Genomic DNA, 25,061 nt, shown 5'->3' on the forward strand with positions numbered 1-25,061 from the left:
ACTCCAGCTCAGCAAACCGCGGTCATGCCGCCCAGACTCCTCGCCCCGAGGCCCCGGTCCCCGCCGCCGCTGCTTTCGCGCCGCTCCTTTCCGCCTAGACACCGCCGCGTGCGGCCGCCTGGGCGGCAGCCCCTGCGGTCCTCAAAGTTGGCCCCCTGGGAGGGGGCGGCAGGGAGCAGGTTGAAGGATTTGTTGTAGGAGGAGGATTCACACATCTGGGCGAAGGGAGGGGCAGCGCCGCTGCTGGGACGCGGCGCGGACCCGCATCATTGCGCGCAGCAGCCGCTGCAGCAGCCGCCGGGGACCGCGGAGCCCGGACGCCCCCGCTCGGCCCGCGCCCCGATCCCCGCCCCACCCCCGCCCGCCGGGCCCCGCAACGCAGGGCGCCGAGGAGCCGCGGGCTACGCAGGGAGGCGGGCAGCGGCCCTCGCGCGCTTCTGCCGCCTCCGGAACCGGCGGGCGGCGAGCGCAGGGCGAGCGCGCGTCGGGCGGCGGCCGCGCTGGGGGGCGTGAGGCGAGCGGCGCGGGGAGCGGCAGGGGCGAAACTTCGGGGGCCAGATGCCCGAGGGCGCGGCGGCGCTGCCAGGCTGCCGCTGCTGCCCCTGCGGGCCCCGGGCGCGTCTCCGCAGGCGGCGCTGCCCGCGGCGCGGCGTGTGCACCGAGCGAGTGAAGGTATGTGTGGCGGGCGCGGCTAGAGCTGCCGCCGCCGCCGCCGCCGCGCCAGCAGGTCCTAATGCCTGTCACTTCCCAGGACGCTGGCAGCAGCAGCAGCCCGGAGCCCCCGAGCCCTCGGCAGGTTTGCGTGTCCTTCCCCGCGATCTGATTGGATAAAGTGGGGGCTCGACGGTGGCCGACGTGGGACAGTCTGGCTGTGGCAGGGGTCTCGGAAACCATGGGTTATTGCAGTGGCAGGTGCACGCTTATCTTTATCTGTGGCATGCAACTGGTAAGTGACACTTGGGTCCCCTTATTCTGTAATGTGTCTTTGAGATAGTGGGCAGGGGAATGCAGTAAAGGGTCTGCCATTGACTAGAATGGACGAAAAAGATAGAAGGTGACAGATATATTGCCTGTATTGAAGATGATTTCAGGGAGACGCACTCTGGGGTACAGGAGAGGTGAGCCTTTCCGTTCCCACCTATTTCTGTCCCTCTTAAGACAGTTTGGCAGGTGCGGGTTAAACTTGTCTTTAATTTCTTTAGGCAAAGCAAGATGTAGCTCTTGTTCTTTATGCTTTGCATTCCTATTCATGTAACAACGTGATTGTCACCTACAATTTACTGTACAGGTGTTAAACAGAGGAATACGGAATTTTGGACTTTTCTACTCTATACTAATTTTGCAGTATCTTTGTTTCTTCATAGACACGTTTTTTTTTTTCTTTTTTTAAGGAAAGTGTTAAGTATAATGCTCTAAAAAAACCACTATTTAGGGCAGATGGTATCCTTACAACAGTCTAATTTAGAAGCCACATTGAGTTTTTAAAGTATGCAGATTGAACAAAAATACTTAGGTGAACTCAGCAACACCATTGTCATAGACGCAACCAGTAACCTTTAAATCATAATTAACACAGACAATTCCAGGAAAAAATATTTTGTCTTACATTATGCATATTATTGCTCCTGAAATAGATACTGTTGTTTGATCCTATAGGATGGAGAATTGTATGTACTTTTTGAGGAATGTTGTACAGTTGCAAAGAGGCAACGAACCAATAATGGAAAACGTCATGTCTCTGAATTTCAATTCCCTAAGGGCAATGGAAGGAGGGTCTGAGTAGAGAGTTAAGAGGTGAAAAATATACCATTCTAAGTGGTTAATTTGAGGTAGGAGCTACTTGCTCACACTTGTCATTAAATATATTTCCTTAGAAAGTATAAATTAACTGGAATAGTCATCTACGTTTTCAACAATTGTTTTATAAAGGTTGAAGTGACTACAAGGCAGAAGATGTTTAAGTGTCCAATCAGTGAAGTGTTCAAAAGAGCAAGGATTTGCCATTGAAACTGGCAGAGGAATTCCTTAAGTGTTCTTGTTTATCAGTTGTCGTGAAGCCCATGAGTGTTAGTTATTGCTGCTTTGTTTAATATTTAGCTGAAACAGTGCTTTTTGTTGTGTGTTGTCTTAGGATGTTTTTATTTCCCATGAAAGTTATCTGATGGTGTCTATTTTGATCTGTGATTTATGCGCTTATGCACTTGGTTGTAAGACAAAGATGGAACTATAAATGTAATTTTCAGAATGTGGTAGTTTCTCAATGATGTGTAAACCAGTTTATTTTTCTGTACCACAGATTCATACAAGTTTTGCAATGAGGGATTTTTACTCTTAATAATAAAGCTAACCAGAACAATGAGGGAGTTTACTTTGTTAAACAACCCATTAGGCTAAGTCTGCCAAACTGTATAAAGGTTTTCAAAACATTCTTATTTTTATATATTATTCAGAAAAAGAATACATTTGCTGATTCACTGTGTGAAAGCATAAAACTGTGAGAATGAGTGAGTGTGTAGATCATTCTTATGCTCTTTTCAATTTAAAATTTGAAAAATGTGATTTAACTTCTAATCATGTAATATAATAGGGCTTTCTTATGGCAAATGTATGCACTAGGTCTATATGACATTTTGTGTGATGAATACAAACTCCTCAAGAACTTAATTTTAGAAAATCATAAATATACCAGTAGGGAAGCTATCCATTCAAAGTACAATGATAAAGCTAAAGGTTCCTTTGTGTTTTTGTGTGCTCACATATGTGTATATGTACACATGCTCTTGAAGTACATGCATGCATCCGTACATACAATGGTGTCTTGGAGAGTTGCACCATCACTTATGAAACAGAAATTCTGAATTATAATTAAGTTTTCTAACAGAATAGACGTAGCTGTAATACAGAAGAGCACAATCTAAGTAAGTGTACGTTGGAATCCTAAGGAGTTTTATATTCTATGAGAATCATGTGATTTTTCCCATTCAGACTTTATGTGCCACCAGGCTAATATAATTAGCAGCCATGTTAATGCAGATGCAGAACAAAAAACAAAGGACAAAGAAAATCCAGTTGTTTTGATAGGGTGAAATGATCACACCTTAAAGGACCTCAGAGATTCTTGGTAATTGTTGCTTTTTGGAAATACAGTATTTGATTTTAAATAAAATAATTCTTTTGCAAATTAATAGTTGCAAAGCCCTGCACTAAAAAATAGGTGGGTGTGTGTGTTTTCCTTTTGCCCTCAGAGATTTTTAAAAACTTTTTATGTCTTTGCGCGATTATGAGTAGATTGTTTTACAAATAAACCAGGTTTCTAGACTAAGTTATGACACATGTACCATTGACTGAAATAAAAGTTAACCCAGTTTTGTTTACTTCTCAAGTGTTTAATATGTGTTCTTGTAACATTTGGGCATCTTTTTTTTTTTGGTAATTGTACAGGAAAAAAGGCCAAAGAGAGTCTAAGTTAGAAACTTTATTCAGTTTCTTTATTATGTGACTTGATTAAGGTTCTGGAAACATTAATCTCCAGTCCTCTAAGCAAAGTATTTGTATTTTAAATAAACTTAAGGGAATATTTACATCTGTACCAATTTGCAGCTAATCTTAGGAGAGGATGAGGTGGCTTTTGGTATTGTGGATATGGTGATCTCATTTATTAAGTTATTATCAGACCAGACACGGTGTTTTGACCATTTAACAATTGAGGGAAAGGGGCAGATTCTCCAGAGACATTTACTTGTCAGAATTCTATATCTGTGTTTTAAATTAGTTAAATATACATTTAATTTAATGTTTGGCAGACTACAAGTATTGATAAACATATACTCTTCTCAAAAATCAGGAGATCCGTTTATAAAACAAGAAACTAGAATTCCATACCATAGAGATTCATACAAAACTTCCATTTTATGAAAAACTGTTTCCATATATATCATAAATGAAAATCTTTGAGTTGTATGGTTATGCCAACTTCCGATTTTAGGGCGATTCCTACATAAAGGAGTATGATCTCTGGAAATAGATTTACTCCATGTGCGGAATCCAGAGCTCAAGCTCATAATCTCAAGAAGGTAATTTTCTTTTTATCATTGCTGTCCTTAATACTCAGAAACTGAAGATTTCAGATAGTAACAAAAATCATGACTGCATTTGCAGTGGTGGATGTAGTGGTATAGGACAAGAAGTTTTTAACTTCTTATTTACTATTTGTAACTTTCAACTTGTGAAAGTTTTGGCATGTTTTCCCCAAAGTTTGATTGAATCAGAGTTCTTTTATAAATGTTGAAAAAATTACTCTGATATCTCTCAGTGTGAAAAAATACGTTAAAATATGAAAAAATATAACTTAATTTAGACTGAAAGGACAGATTTGTTTTCAAGTAAGGAGACTCAAAATCCCCTATTTTGTACATTAGACCCCTGGGTGGCACAAAACATGTCATAAACTATTGAAAGAAAGTTTAGATTTACACTCCACAGATTAACACTTGAAAAATGCCACTATTGCCATGAGCTGTATGAAATATTGTTAACTTGGAGCAGGTGCAACTAACAATTAGGTTAGTACACATTGTGTGTGCAGCTGTGTGAAGGAGTACATTTGAAACTTAATTAAGAATGATCAGTTACTTTCTATCACAGGATTGCTAACCATTTTCAAAGGTACACATTTTTTTTCCTTAAAATGTCGTGAGTGTAGACTAAATTAAAAACAATTTTATTATAATTATGGAATACTTCAGTGATCGTGATTTTATGCAGTGTTCATAATCATGTGCTGTTTTATTACTTTTTAGAAAATAAAGCATTGCCGTGAAGTAGCTTGAAAAGTGCAGGTAGAATCTTATGATATTCCTAGTTTACTTCTGACAAGTTTGATGGTTCTTCAGAAGTTTATAACTTTATCTGCCACAAAACTTCCTGGCTCAGAGAATTTTAACTTTTTAGGATTCAGATGCCATTGATGATAAAATCTTGAAGTTGTTAACCAAACTTATTCATGAAGAAGACTGAAAATCCCCATACAATACTCTAGAAACTTACCATGTAAAAATATGTTGAGTTTGCTAAGTTGTAAAATGATAACTTTCTTCTTTTTAAATGTTTTCTATTTATGCATCCTGAATATTGTTGCACGTGGTTTTGTTTTTAATTTATTCTCACTGTAATTCAGCACTACTCTTCTCTGCCTTATGTATACCAAGAGATACCTAGAAACTTCTTCCAGTGTCCAACTCTTGTTTCTTCGTTCACAAAGCAGGTAGCAACTTATTTTCTTGAGTACAGCTAAAGTTTCAAAAAGTCAACCCATGTGGAGCTGTTCTCCTGCTTTCTCAAATAAAGGCTTGGATGGGCAGCATTTTTTCTGCAGAGTGCCAGAGTCATCTCTGGCGTGGGGCCCATATGTGGGTAATGACCCAGAAATGCAAATGTGCTTTGCTACCTCCTTTCCCTCTGATGCTGCTTTACTTTGAGGTCAGATTCTCTACTTGCCCAGTCAGGAATTTCAGAGTGGAAGTCAGGGATTCCTTAAAATAGGAAGTCTTTATTTTTTGTGTTTTATTTTTAATATGTGTGTGCTTGAGAGAAATAAAATCTGAGAGACAGAAACATATTTTAACATTTCTATGTTGATCCTGGAAATATAAATACAAAAGTTAATGTCACCAATTGCATTAAATATTTGTATATACAGATAATGCCTAAAATTCCAAAGGTTATATTTCAGTTATGTTATTTGGTAGAATTTCAAACAGCGCAGTATTGTTTTTTCATAAGCAGTTTTGAAACTAATATTGCTATTAATGGAAATTACCCTATTTCCAATAACACACAAATGTCAGAAATGAAACACACACATAGGAAAAATATTTGTTTCCCCTTTTTTTTTCTGATATAATGAACTCTTCTGATTTTTGTTATTTTTTTCCCCTCATGGAAACTTGATTGTTGTTTGTTATCAATATAATAAAATACATAAGCCATCAAGATACAATGTATGTAGGGCTACCTTTTTTTGTAGCAATGATAGAATAAGTACTCTATTTATTCCTAATTTGTATAGGATGGAAATAAAATTATATGAAGCATTTGTTCTTACCATTCCCAAGAAATTAAAGCACATTTAAAAATTATGAAGGAACAAAATAAACTTATATATCATTTTCTTTCTCCAGATTATGGTAGAAATGAAATTTATAACTTGGTTTTCTCTTCTTTTGGTATTTCAGGAGTTCATATTTTGTAATACTCCTGTGCACATGTGTGCACGTAATAAATTTGTTATGCTTTTTCTTTTGTTAAAAAATGTTTCAGTTGTGTTTAGATATAAAATGCTCAATATATAAAGAAATTACTAGCTTCATCTTCCTGAAATAAGTATTTTTCTTTCCTTGAATTATAAAACAGGCACTGGGTCTAGCTTATAGGAATATTCTAAGATTTAATCTTATGCAGGTGTAGACTCTTTTTGTTTTTCCAACCTGAAATAAGAATAAGGTGACTTCAAAAGCTTATAATTTTTACCCTTTCAGCTACTTGTGGATCACATGCTAACTTGATCCCTGTAAAAACTCCTTGAAATGCTACATATAAACTGATTTTTATGTGCATTTTGAAATAAATTATTTTTTCATTTCATGCAGTTTTAAATAATTTGTTATGCATTTAAAATCTAGTTTTATAAAATAATAATGAAAACTATTATTTATTGGAAGCTTGTCCTTGGCTAAATATGGTTTTTTGTTCTTTTTTTCCCCACTGAATCCTCTCTGGTAATCCTATGAGGTAGGTAATAGATATTAATATCATTACTTTACCAGGGAGGAGATGGAGGCCTTGAAACATTAAGCTGTGTTTTTAAGTCATCCTCTTAGTAAGTGGAGAAGCTTGGATTCAAACCCAGGTCTGTCTGAATCTCAGCCTGACTCTGAACCTGTGCCACACTGCATCCCTTCCATGTAAAATAAAACTATAGCAGCGTCTCATGTTTGTTTTACTAAAAAAAGTAAGTACCTACCTACTAATTCCTTAGTGACCCATTAGTCAACACCTAGGTTTTGAAGAGGTGGGGTTGATTGATGTCAGGCTACTGTCCAAACCTGACCGACTTAGGTAATCTTGGGGTTTGACAACTATGAGCAGCTGGTGTATGGACTAGAGAATAAATGGGCAGAAGGGGAAGCTCCCCACTGCAGAGCAAGTATCCATTGCTGTTCTCATGCATTTGGGCCAGCTTTTGACAGATAACCATGAAATAGGGTCTTGGAAATTTGATATGTAAGCTTAAAATGTATTATATGGAAAGAAAAAATATATTCATTTTTTTTTAAAATCCAGCTCTTTTTAAAAGCACTCCTTGATGAATGGCCAGTGCACAGTATTGTTATTTGCCTGTTTTTTGTTTGTTTGTTTGCTCGTTTGTTTTTTACATGCTCCAAATCCTAAATTCATCCAGACCACCATTGACCAATAATATTTGCCATAATTATTGTACTTGGGAAGAAATAGAGTAAATATGTTATTTAAAATATGTATTGAATATGCTTGAACACATTTTGAAACTGAGTGTGCATCAGAATCTCCTGCAGGATTTTTAAACATAGATTTTTGGGCCCTCCCCTAGAGTTTCTGACTGCAGAGGCCTGGGCTAGGACCAGAGAATTTGTATTTCTAAGGAATTCCCAGATGATACTGATGTTGATGATCAGGCACCAAATTTTGAGAACTACTGGCCTAGAATATGTGTCTTCACCTAATGGTGTTACAAGAGAACGTGAACCTATTTTTGAAATTCTTCAATCCAACTAGATAATTAACTAAATTCTTCCTATGGCCTTCTACTGATAGGAAAGAAAACTTTTCTTCAGGACCTATTTCTGACTTTTAGCTTAGTTCTATTCAGAAGTTTAAATAGGAGAAATGCAAGGTCTTTCCAGCATGTTTGTGTCTTTGCAATGAATTGAAATATAGAAGAATCTGAAAGCAAGCACCCTCATGTCTGGTAATGCTGGAACAGAATTGGATCCTTCACCTGCCTCTTTACTAGCCTAGCCACTCATTAGGGTAAGCACAGCACTGGGGTGGGGGTGGGGGTGGGGTGGGGGAGAGAGGGAGAGAGAAAGAGAGAGAGAGACTGAAAAAGTACTGGGCTAATTTAGAAGCTGGATTTTAATATACCGAGAGAGAGAGAGACTGAAAAAGTACTGGGCTAAGTTAGAAGCTGGATTTTAATATGCCAGGGAGCCTAGTGCTTCTGTATTTGGTGACTAAATAACTATGACTTTGCTTGAGACATTTATATTTCTGGGTGCTGTTTCCTCGTTCGAAAAATAGGGCAAATAATTCCTGACCTATTTACCCTATAGAATAGGAGTATCTAGGGGAGATAATATGCTTAAAGTTAACATCTTTATAGTTTTAATGTTGTAACCTTTCAGAACATTTCATCTGGTGAGCCCAGGAGTAGTTATAGGGATGTTTATGGCCAGTGGCCCTAGTTAGAACAACTAGTTTTTTTTCGTAGAATCATTTTTTTCTTCACCCACCCATAAATTTTGTGATGCTTTATAAATAATTAAAACACTAGGTACAGGTAGTTTGAACTAGATAATATGCTATGTGCCTGATATACCTACTTTAAGTATTCATTAAAATGAAACTTGGATTTTACAAACAAGTCAACATTGTTCTTCAGGCCAGTATTTCTAAAACTGTGTTTTGTGGACACTAGTTCAGCAAGTCATTCTACTGAGCAAGAGCTCTTATGACCCTCACCGCCCCCACCCTCAAGGGTCACAGTGCATATTAGCATATTAGCAGCTACAGGAAGTCTGGCACTAAACCTCTGCTTAATTCCATTTAACTCGGCAAATATTTACAGAGTGCTTGCAGTGAACCAAGAAATGTCTTTTTCTGATATCCCCTATTAATCTTCTATGGAACTAGCATTTTCAGCAATACTTTTCAGTGAAATATTACTCCAGGCTAATGATGCAGTCTACAAGTTAATATTCAGTGATTGCCTAAACAATATTTAAAGGTTAAGAATTCAGTACAGAAACTCAACTGGTTAAGCAGATATCTAACAAATAATGCGTAAAGATATTTAAGAATATAGAATATTATCAAGTTATTAAAGCAAATGAATAGAAACTTGTTTTCAGATGCTTGGCTATTTTATATTATATATGTTCACTTGAGTTTCTTGAAATTATGTTTCAGACACTAAAATCAAAACCCTTAACTGAAGCTCAATCAAGTCCAATTGCTGATATTGCAAAGAGGTTGACATGTTGCAGTAGTTTTGGAACTTCTGATATTTAGAACTCCAGAATACCTTGGAGAGGGCATTTGCAGAAGCACTTTCGTTTTAAGGCAGTGGAAAAGGAGCAATATCTGTATCCTACATCTCTAAGCAGTCTAGCTTTTCCAGCATCTCAGCCTACATATTTGCCTTAGGCGGGGGAGTGGTGAAGAGTCCTCATACTGACTTTTGTTTTTTAATCAATGCATTACACTCTAAAACAGTAACACATTTAAAACCCCCAACAATGTTGCATTCTTTGGAAACAAATGAGTCTTAGTTTGAAATGGAGGAATCAAATTGGTACACCCTACTCTTAACAGAAGTCTTTGTGTGCATCTGTATTATTCTAATTACACAACAGAATAAGGAGATATTTCAAATCCTTTAACTGACAGCTGTGTATCAAATGATGGAAGGGTCTATGTTACATGTGAACTGTTCAGTGGTAGGGAATTCATAGTATCCTAACCTACACAGGCTTGTAGCCGTAAGAGTTATACAAGGTGGATCACCCAGACTATTATTTGTATTATAGTCTCTGACACCACTTGGAAACAAAAGTTGTAAGAACCTCTGCAAGCCACAATGAGAAGAGAAAATTATACTGGGGTGGAGTGCTTGCCTTCTGTGGTCTTGGCCCCTGGAGAAGGGCTGTGCTGATTGTCCCAGGGTTGAGCACTTCTTTTGTTATGGCACCTGCAGTGGTGGAAGGCACCTTGATCCTGGGAATCATAATTCATCCCAGTGGGCATAGTGATTCTGACCTCACTCTCTTGTTAGTCTATAAGCTAGAGATAAGGTACTCTATAACAGATGGCATATGAAGGTTTTACCTGATTGTTTTGAAGTGCAGGGATGATATTAGGGTTTGTGTATATGTTTACCCCTAGTTGTTGGGAACTGTTATAGAATTACATATTTGAAGGCTTTTAGAAACTATTGTAGATTTGGCCAGGTGTGGTGGCTCATGCCTGTAATACCAGCACTTTGGGAGGCCGAGGCTGGTAGATCACCTGAGGTCAGGAGTTCGAGACCAGACTGGCCAACATAGCAAAACGTCATCTCTACTAAAAATACAAAAATACAAAAATTAACGGGGCATGGTGTTGCATGCCTGTAGTCTCAGCTACTCGGGAGGCTGAGGCATGAGAATTTCTTGAACCCGGGAGGCAGAGGTTGCAGTGAGCCAAGATCATGCCACTCTAGCCTGGGCAACAGAGCGAAACCCCATCTCAAAATGTAGATTTGATGATACGTGGGTGGTATATAAAGAGCTCTGTACCTTTTTTTTTTTTGTCTGTTTTTGTTTTTAAATAAAACTTGCTCACAACTTTAGTGATTAGTGAACCTATAGCCTGAGATTTTCTCAAATATTGGAGCAATGTATAGGATTATGTGTTTCTTACCCTTATCAACAGGAATTAATGGAGTTTCATTTTTGACTATGTTTTATAAAATGTAGTTCCATTTTATTCACCCAAAAGATAGTAAATTACAGCTGTTCAGTAGTATTTATGAGTTTGCCTTTTCTATGCTCCTGGAATTAAAGGCTTCTTTCATTTTCCTACAAGGCAGCGGGTGGAGGGATGGGTGGAGCTCCTGAATGTTCAAAAGCAAGTAAGTACTATTCTACTTAAAACAATGTTTTAAAATTCATTGTGAATTGGAATCCACAATAAATCGAATTAATGAATGAATTCATAGATTAATTTTCTTCAGAACATATTTCTGGTTTTATCAAAAGCGTTCCTGGGAAGTTTCACAGGCTCTTAGAGATATGGGGCAATGCATTTTCAGTTAACCATTTTATAGACTGCACTGGAATAGATTTATTTTTATTCAGAAAAGCTGCCTTAAAAATCAGGCAAATAGCATAAGTTCAGTTTACATTTAGTAAATATAAATCTTGCAACAACAATATTTGGTGACATTTAATTATATTCCTCTTTTATTAAAATCCTTAAGGTAGACCTGTGGTTTTCACTTTCTTTTCATAAGAAAGAGGTGTTAATGATCACTCTGTTACTGTACCTACCTTTACTCACACTCTGTTAAGTACCTTAAACTCATGTCATATTTTTCCCCTTACATTGAGAGAAATAAGCCCCAACGAATTTTTTTTTTGAAGTTTACGTAGTGATTTGATGCAAACTTTACACACAAACTAGGGTCGTTGCATATTTCCTACTGGTAGGCCCATCTTTTAATTTAATCTTTCATAATGTGAATAAAAATTTACATGCAATGGATGAAGAGCCAGATGTGCAGGCCCTGCCCTGGATGTTGGGAGACGAAGACCCTGGAAAACATTTGCTTGGAATGGTTCTTAGCCTGCAGTGCTGTGTTGCAGTCATGATCATTTAAAAGTGAATGAAGTAATGAATGAATAGTGGGAGGAAATTAAGTAATTACTAAATCAGCTTCATCAAGTAGGATTTATGAAATGTCCACATACGAATAGCATAATGAACATGTGCTGAATAAATTGTGTGTTTCTACCCTTTGGCAATTAGGATATGATGTAACTGAAAAGAATGTCAAGCCATGTTTCTATCGTAAATCTAGTATCTAGTGGTTTTAATAATTCAAGATTGGTTTAAATTGCAACCTGTTCTTTATCATTTATTTATTTATTAAGCCATATTACTTACTTATTATGCTAGAAGCTAAACATGTTTTACTGTCTTTCATTCATTGTGTACTATAAAATCACATTTATACTTACTGTAAATAAGATCAATTTTGGTGAGACATAAATGTGGATGTCTGGGTCATTTTGCCCCATTTTAAAGTGTTAATTCATATAAGTTTAATTCATGTTATCTAGTATTTAATGCATTTGATACAACATTACTTCCAAGGGTTTTGTTAAATCAGAACATAAATAATGAAGTTAATATTGTCTTTATTTTTCATATCTCTAGAGCAGTAGTTTTGAACGTTTTTTGTTTGTTTTTAGTTTGTTTGGCATGGAATCTTGCAAATCTGATAGAAGCTACTAACTCTCTTACCAGGAAAATGGGCTTTAAAAACTTGTGAACTCAATCTATGAAACTTAGATGAAAACCCCTAGTATAAATTCTTAAATTTTTTTTGTCTGCCATTTCATGAAGAGCTTCTGCTTATCAATAATTTTGATTCAGTTATTTTAAGCTCAGGAAACATTTAAGAGATTATATACATACTTGATATATACAATTATATATTGTAAAGATATATGTATACACACACACACATATGTGTATATAGTATGCAAGAGTGTGTGTGTGTATAATGCAAAATTTGAGAAGCCAGGAATACAGTTGGGGAGTAGAACCAAACTGACCTCTGTCAAGGAGTTTAAATGTGGCATGTAGATATACCCTTAATATAGGGCAGCATGATAAGAACTTAAGAGAATTAAGAATAAAATACAAAGGAAATTTATGGGAAGGATTAGTTATCTCCTCATAGGTTGATCAAACAATATATGGGGGCCTAGTATACGACAGGGAGGATTTCTATAGCTAGAGATTGCAGAAAAGAGTATCCCAGGTGGAAGAAATGATGGTAGTAAAAAGGTGAGAATGAAAGAGAATATGTGTGGGACAATGAAGGGTCCAGATGAATGGCAAGTAGGGAAGAATTGTGAGGTGACTTAGGGAATGGAAGGGATAGGAGTCTGGTTTAGTCTGGTTCATGGATGAACTTGAGCTCCTTGGAAGGAGTTTGGGACCTTATAGAATAGGATATAGGTCTATAGGTATCTGTAGATGTTAATCATCAAGGCACATGTCCCAGTGCCCTACAGTAGAATAAAAAACAATAGAATGTGAGAGTGAAGGCTTGGGGTTTGGAGCAAGCCCTGTGGGGAATGTGAGGGCAAAGTAGTAATAAATTAAAAGATTGCTAAACTGCTTCAAAGTCCCTGGTGAAATTAGGTGGCAAGCATTTGTAAGAGAACCAGTTATTTCTCCATCAGTACCCAACTTTCTAAGAATTGGAATGAAAAAGCAGAAAATGGAAGTTGCAGGGCTTGTGAGAGCTCTAAGATGACAGTGAGAATAAAATGTCTGAGCACAGGTAGGTGTGGGTGGGAAACCATGCTGTCAGAATGGGAAGGGGTAGTTAGATGATTGAAATGCCAGGCAAACATTTGAGAATAAGGAGGTGGGTACAGCAGAAGTGAGACAATAGAAGAGGTGAGAGGTAAGGTGGTGGTGGTAAGAGACAAGAACAGAAGTCTAGATCTTGAAGAGGAACACTTCCTGGATGACTCAAGGCCCTTGATTGGCCACCTAATTGGTAGAGTGTCTAGTTATTGAGAAGGATAGGAGGCAATGAAGCTCAGCTATTAGAAGAATCATCATTGTACATTTTGGTTTTATTAAAGATGCTTGGAAATAAGAGACCTAAGAGGAACACAGTGAGGAGATGAAAAGATTGTTCTGGGGGTTGTACACACTGGTGAGAGTTTGGTGTAAGCAGATGAAAGGAGCTGGAACAGAATGATGTTTAGGGAAAGTCTGGAGACAACTGGATGGTGGGGGATGATTTTGGAGGAATAGAAATGTTTGTTTAATGAATATGTGAATGGAGTGATTATGGAAAGAGTAAGGTAGGCTTCAGGCGAAGCATTTTTCTCAATGTTCACAACATTGCCATTTTGGAATGATAATGATAATCATTTGTTGTGAGGAGCTGCATTGTGTATTATAGGATGTTTAGCAACATCCCTGGCCTTTATACACTAGTTGGAGTAGCATATGCCCCGTTGTGACAACCACAGTGTCTCTAGATTTTGTCAGATTGCAAAATAGTCCTTTTGTCGAGATCCTCTGAGCTGATGTAAAGAGCTGGAAAGAGCATTTAGAAATAACAGGACACTTTCTTCATCTTAGAGTTTGAATTGTCCAGAGGGCAGCTAAGGAGATTGTGAAGGGAAAGACCAGACTGGAGCCTGACGGTTGCAGACCTGTGAGAGTCATGCTCTTTATCCTGAGGCCCGTGTCAGAATCATCTGGAATTTTCAAAGATGTCAACACCAGCGCCCCTTCCTCCATCCCTTCGACCTATGAAAATGGAATCTTCAGGGAGGCAACCCAGCCATGTAGCCATTTTGAAAACTCCTTAGATTATTTTGGTGTGTTTCCAAGCCAGTGGTAAATGAGGAGAGCAGGCACGTGAATAGTGGGTATGAAGGCATGGGGGAAAAAACAGGATGAAAGTAAAAGAAGATTGGAAGGTAGGTTGAGACATACATTAGGAAAGGGGGGTGCTGAATAAGCATTTGTGGGAGTATTGACTGGAGAGGCAATGTTGAATCTAGATTTATTTGAAAGCTACTTTTCATGGTCAATTATGTACTCAACCAAGCCTTCAGTATTCTTGGCTGTTTTACTCAGTTTAGTTTGAGCCAGGTGGATTTCATCTAAGACTCAGTGAATGTCACCTTTCTTTTAGTGCCAGTAAAAACTGCTGATGAATATTTGGCACTTTTAATTTGTCTTCTCCCAGATGCAATATTCTGTTAAAATATGCATATAGTATATGTTTCTTCATGAAATATCTTAAAAAGATTTAAGATAGGAATGCATATTAATTTTCAGACGTATAATTATTGTTGACATGCAGGGCAAACACATATTTCTGAATGTAGAAGTTTTAGGTCCTAGTATGAGTTTTTAATTCAATAAACTATTTGGATAAGAGTTAAGAACAATGTGATTGTAAATTTAAAAATTATTTTTTAGACTCTAACAAATTTTAAAACTTCTTATGGAAACACACACACACACACACACAGGAATCATAACCAGGAACTTCTGTTTGAAATAATATTAAGCTATTAACATTTTTTAGGTGATCCCAAACCCAAGAATGTTCTGCAAGAATTTTAATATTTGATATCCTAATTCACCAGAAGGCCCAGTTATTGCCAAAGAAGCATAATAAAACAGCAGAGATTTATCTTTTTAAATTATCCTATCTGCTGTATAATTTCGCTTGATCCAATTTGATTTCTTTCGGTAACACTTTTTTGGTGGACTCTAATTTGCATGCCTGGAGAAAGGGGAGTAAATTACAAGACTTCTTGAAGGTCCTTTTAACTTGATGGTTTTATGATTAAATCTTGCATCTTAAGTTGCCTTTCTCTGGAAGAACCAGGCATTTCCGGCTTCATTTTTGTGTAGAGGAAATTCATATATCACCTCATGTGTTTTTCTCTAAGAAAGAACCAGACAAAATAGCAGTAATAGAGGCAAAACAAACAAACAAAATGTTATAAACTTAGAACTAGATGTAGATGAGGCTTATCTTATTTGCAATTCTCCAAGGATGTATTTGGGTCCACTGAAAGTCCAGGTGAGTGGAAAGGTATGTGTTTGTCTGTGTGTGTGTTAAGTGGGTGTAGGATGTGTAGGATGGGAGCAAAGGGGGAATGAAAATGATACCGTTCATAGGTGTTAACTTCGTCAGGTGTTCTGGCTATATGTGAGAAGAGGAAAGTGGGTTAACTCAGAATACATTCTTTATTTCTTAGTATATTGTTCTTCTGGATGTGGTAGGTTTTCAACACGTCTCGTTAATAGATAATCTGCAGTGCTCAGGGTGAAAAGCAGGAGTCTTCCATCTGTATGCCTCAGGAATAGTATCAATGCAGAATGAAATACAGAGAGAGATTGGAGAAAGACTACTGTGTTCAGCTGAAGCCAGTGGAAGTTTAGGTGGGCCCAATTGCAATTATCCCCCATTGGAATTTAGCCAGGACACACATTAGTGCTTGCTACTTTCTGTCTAGCCTAATTAAAGGATTGTTGAGAACTAACAAAGTTGGCTGACTTGCAAAAGTCAGTGCTTGCTAAAATTTGTAAGTTATAAGTGCTTAACAATATGACCTGATTTTTCTGCTGGGGTCATCTTATTAATTAAAGTTTTCCAATCATCTAATTAGAAAATACAGTCTGAACTGAGTCTGGAGGATTCTGAGTCTTACTTGCTAATTTAAAGAAAAGTGGAAGGAAGAAGAACAGCTGCCAATTAAAGAAACACAATGGAAAGCTGGTTCTGGACATGCCCTTGGAGATGCCCCATACCAGCAGGGTAATTATTTAGGTTGCACTTCCAGTAAAGAGATGTTAAAGGGACACCAGTGAGTAGCTTTTAAAAGTAGAAATCAGTGCCAGTCCCCAAATTAACTCTTGTACTAGAATGGAAAGCTGGAAAGCATGACCAGCACTACAGATTTATGAGAAAGTTTGCTCATTGCTTCAGAAGTTATGCTTGATTTTTTTCAGCTCCAATAGTACTTTCTTAAAATAGAGGAATGAAAAGAGCAGTTTGATAATGTTGGTATATTTTAGATGATAACCTGACACTTTAAAAAAGGTAGATAAAATTCTCTGTATTTTCTAAAGATAAGGTCCTGGAACTGAGATGTCACATTTAAGTCCTTAATGGCCTCGAATTTAGTGGTCATCAGCGTCCTTATAATAATACCAGGCTAGAGCAGTACCACATTCAAAATAAAAATCTTTCAAAATACTCCAATCAACATCTGCTATGTGCCACCCACTGGGCTAAGCAGAAAGTATTAAAAGAAGGACAAAACGGGTGTGGCCAATGCAACGGATACATTGATTAGTGTATATATGGCAGTTCACTAGTTGCTCAGAGTTTCTGATTCTCCTGCTTACATAGCTAAATGAACTCTTCGTGTTTGTATATAGGCACTAGAAAATGCACTATTGGGACAGAGAAGAAAATAAATTATTTCTTTACGATGAAATTAAAAGGACAGAAGATAACTTTTAATTTTTGTTGGAGATTTTTAAACAAGATGCCTGTATTATAAGTGGCCTTGATCAGTTCTGTAGACACATGTTTGTAGATGCACTTCCCATTAATGTGGCAGCAACAGAGGAGAGTGTGGTGGAACCAGTATACTCCCTCTGCCTTTCCATGCTGACCATCCAGATGCTTTACAGATGAATAAGTCAAGCCAGGATCTAGGTGGTTGTGCCAGACCAGAATCTCTCCTTGCCAGCCATTCTGTAGATCATGAGTGGAGATCACAGGTTGACCAGAAGTATATTTATTTATGTATCTTGTAACTGAATTGAATTTCTTAAAATTTGATGCTTGCTTGAAATTAATTGGGATATTGTTGCCAACATTTTGCTATTTAGCTGTACCACTCAATGCTTTTGATTTTGTTTAAAGCCTATAGGAAAATGCTACCTAACTTAAAACTTGAAACTTAAAATATTACTCTTATCCATTCTTCTGTAAGAGACTTACAAATAAGACATGTCAAGTTAAAATTGCAGTTTTAGGCCTCATTCAAGAAATAATTAGAATGAATATATCACAAACCATAGGGGGTAAAACACTTTAGCTGTTTCACAATGAATTGGCCTCAGAAACAAAGCAGCTGATGGTTTATACCAAGGACATTGATCAGGATTCATTTGGGCTGTTGCTATTGTGTTTTAATGAGTAACATTACATGCCAGCCAATCACATGTCACTAGATCATTATACAAATTGACAGTTTGGAAGAGTATAAAAAACGCTGACCTGAAAGGGGAATTCTGTAGAAGTGAGACGTAGCCACTGGATATTTACGTATGTTTATCATTCATTTTTCTTGTTGTTGAGAAATTGAAATAACCCTTTAATGAAAATGGCTCCTTCATATTGTCTGTCACTATTTTAGATCAGGCATCTTATTTTTAGTTCGGAGAATGAGAGCAGCTGGTGTCAGGCCAGGTGCTGATAGTACTAATGTTGATGTAAGATGCTGTTCAAATGGACAGTGCAAAGGGAATCATTGTCCCTTGATTTGATCATGCTGGCTCTAAAATTTATTTTTTGATTTGGCATTTGACTTTGCATTATACTCAGAGAGTTGGAAATCACAAAGCCGTGCAGCTGCAGAGTATATCTAGATGTAGACCCTGTAACATTACCTCATAAACCCAGCACTCAGTATTAGCAGTCTTTGTAAATGGAAGAATTCTGTTCTGTAACAAAAGGTAGTATTTTTCTTTATACTGTGAGGGAGGCCTATAGTTTGAAACCACTGTAGGTGTGTGGAGGGAGAAGCGGGGACCCGAGGGCTGGAGCAAGGAGTGTGGCTGTGGGGGGATGAGGGAGCTGTGAAGTTCAAAAATACTGTTGGCTTTTAAGGTCTCCATGACCCTTGAATATGGGTATGAATAAAGTGATTTTAGAATCTAAGAAGATTTCAAATATTTTTCTTAAAGCTAGTAAGAGTAGCAGGGGATGGATTATCTGAAAATCAGAAAAACCAGAAGTCAATTATTATACACACATGGTTAATTGAATTTGAATACTTTTTCTTTTCAGCATCCATTTTTATATTGATGATTTTTCCCTTTAGAATGAGAAAATATGATTCGGATTAAATAATCACTTGACATAAATTAACTCTTTCAAACCTTATGTGGAATTAAGAACTAAAGAACTATTGCTTAGGAAGTATTAATTTGAACTTTGTTGTCACATTTAATGAGATAATGTACTATATCCAGGTAAGTGATTTACACAAATGCCAGAATTCTTTGCACTCCGATGACTGTTAAAAAAAATAACTCCTAGTGTTCTGACAACGAATATTTATGCCTTGTTTGTGTCCTCTTCTCTTTGCACTTCCTAACATTGGACATTTCTGAAGGCCTAGTTCTTTATTTGCTATTTGTCTTTAAGTTTTGCTATTAGAATTATACATTCTGGAGTTGATAAGCCAGTTGGTTAATAAATATTTATTGGATACACACAGTGGGACATTTACAGAGCCTGGTATTATGGAATACAAGGAAATAAGATACAATAAAGAGTTTTCCATGTGGTTAGCAATATTAGAATGCTTAGACTATCTTAGGGGAGGTTCACTGATGTGGTCTGTCTAGTTGAGTATTAAAAAATGGGTAACATTTACATGGTTTAAATCGAGTTTAGAAGGGAGACATGAGACTGGGTTTATGGGAGACATGATCCTCCCATTTAGATTGAAGTAGTTTTGGAGGTGTAGTGGGGGTTGTGAAAGGATAGAGTTGGGTAAGATTGTGGTTTTTTAGAGTATAATGTTTATGAGAGCTTAGCTGCTGGAATCTGATTCTCAAATCCTGTCTCCAAAATTCCTGTAACTTTGCACAAATTATTTCTCTATGCCTCAATTTCTTAATCTGTAATAGTATTTACTTCAGAGAGCTGTTGGAAGAATTTGAGTAGTTAATGCATATAAAATGCTCAGAATGGTCACTTAGAACTTAGCACTCCGTAAATGATATTTTTTGACATTATGAAGAGTTTTGAAATCTAGCAAAAGAGTTTAAATTTTATGTGATAAGTAACATACAGCCAGGATAAATTCCTTATTATAGAGTACCATGTTCAAAGCAGCATTTAAGGAAAAGTAAGTAGAAACTAGAGGACCAATTCAAACGGAGGAGGCTGGGGTCAGGAAGACCACCAACTAAGCTGTAGTATTTGGAAATATCAGGTTTTAAGTTAATGAGAGGCTAAGATAATAGCTACAACAAATATAATGATTAATAAAACCAAAACCTGTATTTTCTTTACAAAACACTTTTGACATAACAGTACGTCCTGGATACAACAGTATCTCTAATTTGGAGATAAAGAAGTGGAAACTTAGTGCTGGTTTCTATCATTGTGGTAAGAGTGAAAATAGTGGATACAAATCAGATGCCTGAGGATCTTTAGAGAAGTAATTGTTGAGATGTGTTGACAGATGGGATAGTTTGACAGTGCGGTTGAGAGGGTGCTAGGTCAGTTCTCAGAGAGGGAGGAGTAAGGAAGTGACATCACTGTTGGGAGGTAATTGAGTTGGGAGAGGGAAACCAGTCAAGTGAGAGCAATAGGAACTTGTTTTGAATTCTTTTGTACTTGATGTGACCGTAGCAAAGGTGATGGAAACGTACCTAGGTAGTTGCAGAATGTGTTTAGAGGTCAAGCTTATCAACTCAAGTCTTGGGCCTTATCAACAAGTGGGAAGCAAGAAGAGGGCTGCGACTATGTATTCAGAAACGCCACTCAGGGGATTTGAAGACAATAAGAATTATTGAAGAGAAAAGAAGTAATTTGAGTAGTTGGAGAAGGATCAGGTAGTGTATCATCAAGAGATTCAACAAGAGGAAGGAGTAAACCAAAAGGGTGAAACACTGAAGAGAAATTCAAGGAGGAGGAGGAAGACTGGGAAAGCATTTGGATTTGAAATTCAGGGAGTTTTTGATAGGGTAGTTTCATTAGCATTGGAAAAATCAATGTGAAGGACTTAAGAAGAAATAAGTAGTTAGGAGTAGATGGAAAACACATAGCATATTCTTTAAGAAATTAAAAAATACTGAGCTGGGAAGTAAGATCTTTGGGGTTTAGCTTTAGATTTGCCATTAACTGCATGACCTTTGATACTTTGTAAGTAATAGAATTTATCTGCATGTAACTGAAAGTACTTATTTTTCATTTAGGAAGCACTTTTGACCTTTTTGACAATCTTATTATATATAGAAATACAACACATAGTCAGGATCCTGAAAATAAGTGGAAGAGGCCCCTGAGGTTCCAGACAGACAGATCTCACAAAGTCCATGCACTAACACTTATGCACTCTACCAATAATCACCACCCACAGGCTTTCACTGAAACTGCCTTATTCCTAGACTGAACTATTATACATGAACATGATTATCTGTATTGTAAAGTGCAGCAAGCCATTTGAGAGGACAAGGTGAAGAAAGATCTTTCTGGGAGCTACGCTGGTGGCAATAAAAATTACATTACCTAGTAAAAACTAAAGGTGCAAAAACCTTTCTAGCTACAATTAAAAAGAGTTGCAGTTTGAGGGCATTTTGGAAGGGTACCATCAGCTCCTGTGCACCTCACCTGCCTTTGAGGGCCTAATTATAGAAACTTGGAGTAATTTACAGTTTAAAAATTACTATCCCATAGAGCATTAGGATAAATACCTAATGCATGCAGGGCTTAAAACCTAGATGACGGGTTGATAGGTGCAGCAAACCACCATGGCACACGTATACCTATGTAACAAACCTACATGTTCTACACATGTATCCCAGAACTTAAAATTAAAAAAAATAAAAGAAAAAACAATTACTATCCCATTATCCAGTCAGCAAGGGAAGAGTTGTAGGTTTAGGACCAGGGCTCCCTGTTTGGAGGGAGGACACCAGGCGGCCTTTTTGCTTTTCTACCTGATGGAAAGGTTGGGTTCAATGTGCTCTGTTTCAGAAACAAGCGAGGAAATACATGATATGCTTTTTGAAAGGCTTCTAATCTGTCTTAACCCATTCGGGCTGCTGTGACAAATGGCATATCAACCACAGAAATTTATTTCTCACAGTTCTAGAGGCTGGGAAGTTCAAGATCTTATTGGGTGTCTGGTGAAAGCCTGATTTCTAGTTCATAATTGGGGGCACTTTCTAGCTGTATCTTCTTGTGGTAGAAGAGGCCAACGGGCTCCCCTGAGTCTTTTTTAAAATGACACTGATCCCATTCATGAGTGCCCTGCCGTCATGACCTCATCACCTCACGCAGGCCCCAGATCTTAATACCATCACCTTGGGGTTAGGATTTCAACACGTGGATTTTGTGGGGACACAAACTTTCAGACCACAGCACAGTCATTAAAGGTAAACAAAAAATAATTCCTAAAGAAATATGCTTCTATTATCTGGGAAGTAGCATTTGTATTCAAAAGGTGTTTCTAGCTTAGGTTGTTGATACTAGTTAATTGATAAGTTTTACTGAAAAATCTGTTTACAGAGTATCCTAACACATTGTTACCTATTTGGAACACAAAGATATGTACCAGTATAATATCCTAATCCTGAAAGGATGCTACCTGACCCAGCCCCACATTTGCCAACTACTGTATGCCAGCAAATGGATAATTTACTTTTTCTCAGATGCCATTAAAAGGATCATTAGAGTATTCAGGATGGCTTGAAATGGGCATATTCTACTACCCCAAAGCAAATTTTCAGACTGAGCTTTGTTTTGAGAATCACTGAAACTGACTCAGTTGTGCAATTCGGTAACTGTGGACATGTCAAAACACCTTATTTTGTCATCTATTAAAATCCCCCACTGTGTGTGTTTAAAGATTTCCTTTGCTTTAAAAACAATGATAAAAACCCTTATGCAGCATTTGGTATGATACATGTTTTCAAACAGTAGCCCATCTCATTTCAAGAGATGGAATAAGTATCATTAAAATGGTAACTCGAATCAGTCGAAGCACTTTTCTGGAATACTTAGATTAAAAGTGATTAAGAACTGCTGTGGTTTGCTGATAGTTACTATTTTGTATTACATTAATTTCTGCATTTAAAAATAGATAACTACTTTTAGTGTCTTAGGATAACATTTAGTATCCACTGAAATGCATGGATTTAGTGGGGTGATCCCATTCTATGGTATTCTTTGGCCGGAAAAGAATGAGAACACTGCTGACAGAAGTCCCAGCAAGGCTACTCCATCAGCCCCACCATTAACAGATGCATGACATAAACTCTGGGAAAGGAGAGATTTGTCAGATTTTTGCCTTCAGAATGGCCAAAAGAAATCTGAAATATAAAAATACAACCAGTTGAACAGTTTCCAAAATGCCATGGGTTTTTTAGTTCTATTTTTTATGTTTTACTTTATTAAGACAAGATCTGGAGATTCAGCTTTTTAAAATTGTTGTAAAACATACATAACAAAATTTACTATTTTAACCATTTTTAAATGTACAATTCAGTGTCATTAAGTATATTCACATTGTGGTGCAACCATCACCACCATCCATCTCCAGAACTTTTTATTTTCCCAAACTGAAACCCTTTCCCATTGAACAGTAACTACCATTCTCCCCTTCCCCGAGTACCTAGCACTACCCTTCTGCTTCTGTCTCTTTGAATTTTACTGTTCTAAATATCTCATATAAGTAGAATCATACATTATCTATCCTTTTGAGCCTGACTTATTTCACTTAATGTAATATCTTCAAGGTTCATCCATGTTGTAGCCTTCTTCAGAATTCCATTTCTTTTTAAGACTGAATAATATTCCATTTTGTTTATCCATCCATCCATCCATCAGTGAACTCTTGGGTTGCTTCTATCCTTTGAAAATTGTAAATAATACTGCTATGAATATAGGTGTACAAGTATCTGTTCAGGTTCCTGCTTTTAGTTCTTTTGGGTGTATATCCAGAGGTGGAATGGCTAGATCATATGGCATTTCTATTTGTAATTTTTTGAAGAACTGCCATGCTGTTTTCCATAGTGGCTGCACCCTTTTACATTCCCACCAGCAGTGCATAGGGTTTCAGTTCCTCTACATCTTGGCTGACACTTATTTTCTGTTTTTTTTTGATAATAGTCATCCTAAAGTATGTGAGGTGGAATCTCATTGTGGTTCTGATTTCCATTTCCCTAATGATTAGCGATGTTGAATATCTTTTCGTGTGCTTATTGGCCATTAATCTATCTTTTGTGGAGAAATGTCTATTCAAGTCCTTTTCTATTTTTTAATCAATTTTTTGTTGTTGTTGCTGTCATTGACAAAAACATTGTTCTGAACAGAAGTAGTTAGAAGTATGGTGTTGAAGTGTATTAATGATCATGGCAAGAGATCAGGCAAATTGAACCAATGAATTTCCTATCCTGATGTCTTGATATACAGGAACCCTGCTACTTTGCCCCCAGAACAACTCTGGAATAACTTTGCAGCTTTTATTTATTTGCTTAATTTAGGCTTCTTCTGGACTATTTCTTATACATGTACCACATTAAAAAATTAAAAACAATAACATTCAAAATACTTGTACCACATTTGAATAACGTTCAAAATACATGTACCACATTAAAAAATTAAAAACAATAACGTTCAAAATACTTGATAGATTTTGTTTTTATTAAATTCAGCATCAGCCAGTAAGAAGTATCAATTTAGCCAGTAATTTGGATATATATGTATTATTACTTTGCACATCAAATCTCTTCAAGAAATGTGATTTAAAAGAAATATTGAGTATGTGAAAATATTAACTGTGTATTTTAAAACAGATATCATTTGAATTTGAACACTTTTTATGAAATGGTGCTATGATTAACATAGTAAAACTCAGAAATATTTAAACATGTTTTCCAAGTTGTTTAAAATTTTGAAAAGATGTAAGATCTAGAGACAAAGGTAGGGATAAAGGAAGAGAAGAGGAAACATAAATAGCATTGGCTCTGTTAAAAAAAAAATTTACAGAGTAGAATTAGGATTTCAAAACATCACAGGATAGCAGTTCCTCTCTCTCTCTCTCTCTCTCTCTCTATATATATATGTATATATGCAAGTTCCTTTGTCTGACTTAAAATACTTTTGTAGAACCAGCATACCTATTCAATGTGTATTACTTTATGTTTCTCATGAAATTTTACTTCCCATTTGCCTTTGGTTTTCCTTTTCTTTGGAATAGGCTTCTGTCATGCACTGCCTGTTAAATTTTTTTTAACCTTTGTGGTCCTGCTCAAATGCCACTTCCCCTGTGAAGACTTCCCTGAGGCCTCCATCCTTCCTCTGCACCCACATAGTCCTTAGGCTCATCATGATTTTTCTCTCCCTGCCTCTAAGCAGTAAGCTTCTTGAGGGCAAGCGTGTATCTTATTTGCCGCTGTATTACCTGGTCCAGTCAACATTTGTTAAATGAATTCACATTTTTGGAATT

The 25,061-nt window shown here is 37.1% G+C and overlaps 1 protein-coding gene across 3 annotated transcripts in view; it reads left to right on the forward strand.

Annotated features, from left to right (window-relative positions):
• Nucleotides 1-514: 514 nt before the first annotated feature.
• Nucleotides 515-25,061, forward strand: part of NKAIN2 (sodium/potassium transporting ATPase interacting 2) — a 1,031,975-nt gene continuing 1,007,428 nt past the window's right edge. Inside the window, exon 1 of one of the 3 annotated variants that reach the window (XM_024249088.3) lies at nucleotides 515-946. In XM_024249088.3, the coding sequence (XP_024104856.1) occupies nucleotides 893-946 (54 nt within the window). In that variant the 5' untranslated portion in view covers nucleotides 515-892. The remainder of the gene's footprint in view (nucleotides 947-25,061) is intronic. The other 2 variants (XR_008526413.2, XR_008526414.2) reach the window with 2 other exon arrangements.

This window comes from Pongo abelii, chromosome 5 (assembly GCF_028885655.2).
Source record: "Pongo abelii isolate AG06213 chromosome 5, NHGRI_mPonAbe1-v2.0_pri, whole genome shotgun sequence".
Lineage (NCBI taxonomy): Eukaryota > Metazoa > Chordata > Mammalia > Primates > Hominidae > Pongo > Pongo abelii.